Source organism: Galeopterus variegatus, unplaced genomic scaffold, assembly GCF_000696425.1.
Source record: "Galeopterus variegatus unplaced genomic scaffold, G_variegatus-3.0.2 Scaffold9762, whole genome shotgun sequence".
In the NCBI taxonomy this organism is placed as follows: Eukaryota; Metazoa; Chordata; class Mammalia; order Dermoptera; family Cynocephalidae; genus Galeopterus; species Galeopterus variegatus.
Window position 1 is genome coordinate 13,827 of NW_007735873.1, and position 988 is coordinate 14,814.

General features: G+C 34.3%; 1 protein-coding gene across 1 annotated transcript in view; it reads right to left on the minus strand.

Annotated features, from left to right (window-relative positions):
• Positions 1 to 988, minus strand: part of SHCBP1 (SHC SH2-domain binding protein 1) — a 33,408-nt gene that overhangs the window by 2,279 nt on the left and 30,141 nt on the right. Inside the window, exons 7-8 of the mRNA XM_008593865.1 lie at positions 682 to 768; positions 180 to 321 (exon numbers count right to left, since the gene is read on the minus strand). Coding sequence (XP_008592087.1) covers positions 180 to 321; positions 682 to 768 — 229 coding nt within the window. The remainder of the gene's footprint in view (positions 1 to 179; positions 322 to 681; positions 769 to 988) is intronic.

Here is a 988-nt window from a genome sequence, read left to right on the forward strand (position 1 = left end):
TGAGATTCTGTAATGTTATGGCTTTACCAAGCTTCTCTATCCCATTCCCAAGCATGTTCCACCGATCATTTTTAAGGAGAGAAGGAAAACTCAGATCGTTAATCAGAGTTTAATGCTGAAATAAAGTAAATTAGATATGGTTTTATATTTTTTTAAAAAAATTATTCAATATAGCATACCTTCAATTCCATCTTCAGCATTTTCTTGCAGGTCAGAGAAAATGGTAGGTTTCACCAAGACAACGCCGTAACCTTCATTATTATGTATGATATTATTCACCATGGATATTTTGGGAATGTCATAATGCTCATCTAAGAAGTCCTGTGACGTTGAAAATGAATGTTTCAAGGAACTGTCACATTCAACACTGCCTGCTTTAAAAATCTGACTTTTTTCATGCTATTCTAAAAATAAAGTAGAAAAGCTATGCTTATTAATATGTTGTAGTACAGTCTGAGCTCTGAGTGACACAGCATTCTTCTGTCATTTCTACAGATTCACAGCAAAGCATTCTCACAAGAGACTTTCAATTGCCAACTACTGATATTACTGAAGTTTACATACTGTTTATGCTTTTTAAACCAGAAAACAACAGAAACCAACATGGAGATTTAATAAAATATAACTTCTTAAGTGAAACCATTCTAACCTTGGAAAAGATGGTGTTTGGTCGATGCTCACCTTAATGAGGATCCCTTCCTTGCAGTGATGGATCCCATTGTCACTCAGGGTACACGTACTCCCAGGATATATTTCTATACCAGCACCCTATAAGTTACAATTTGAGGTAGTGTCATCAGTTTAAAAAATGGATGACTATAAGAGGTTTACAATCACTTCTTGCCTTTAACACAGTGCAAATGTAAAGTACAAGGATAAAGTGTTTTACAGGTAAGTTTTACTAGGTATTTCTAATCAACATTTCCATTTGCTCTATTTACAGCAAGTTGTTGATCATTTATCACTTTCAAAAACCACACACACACAC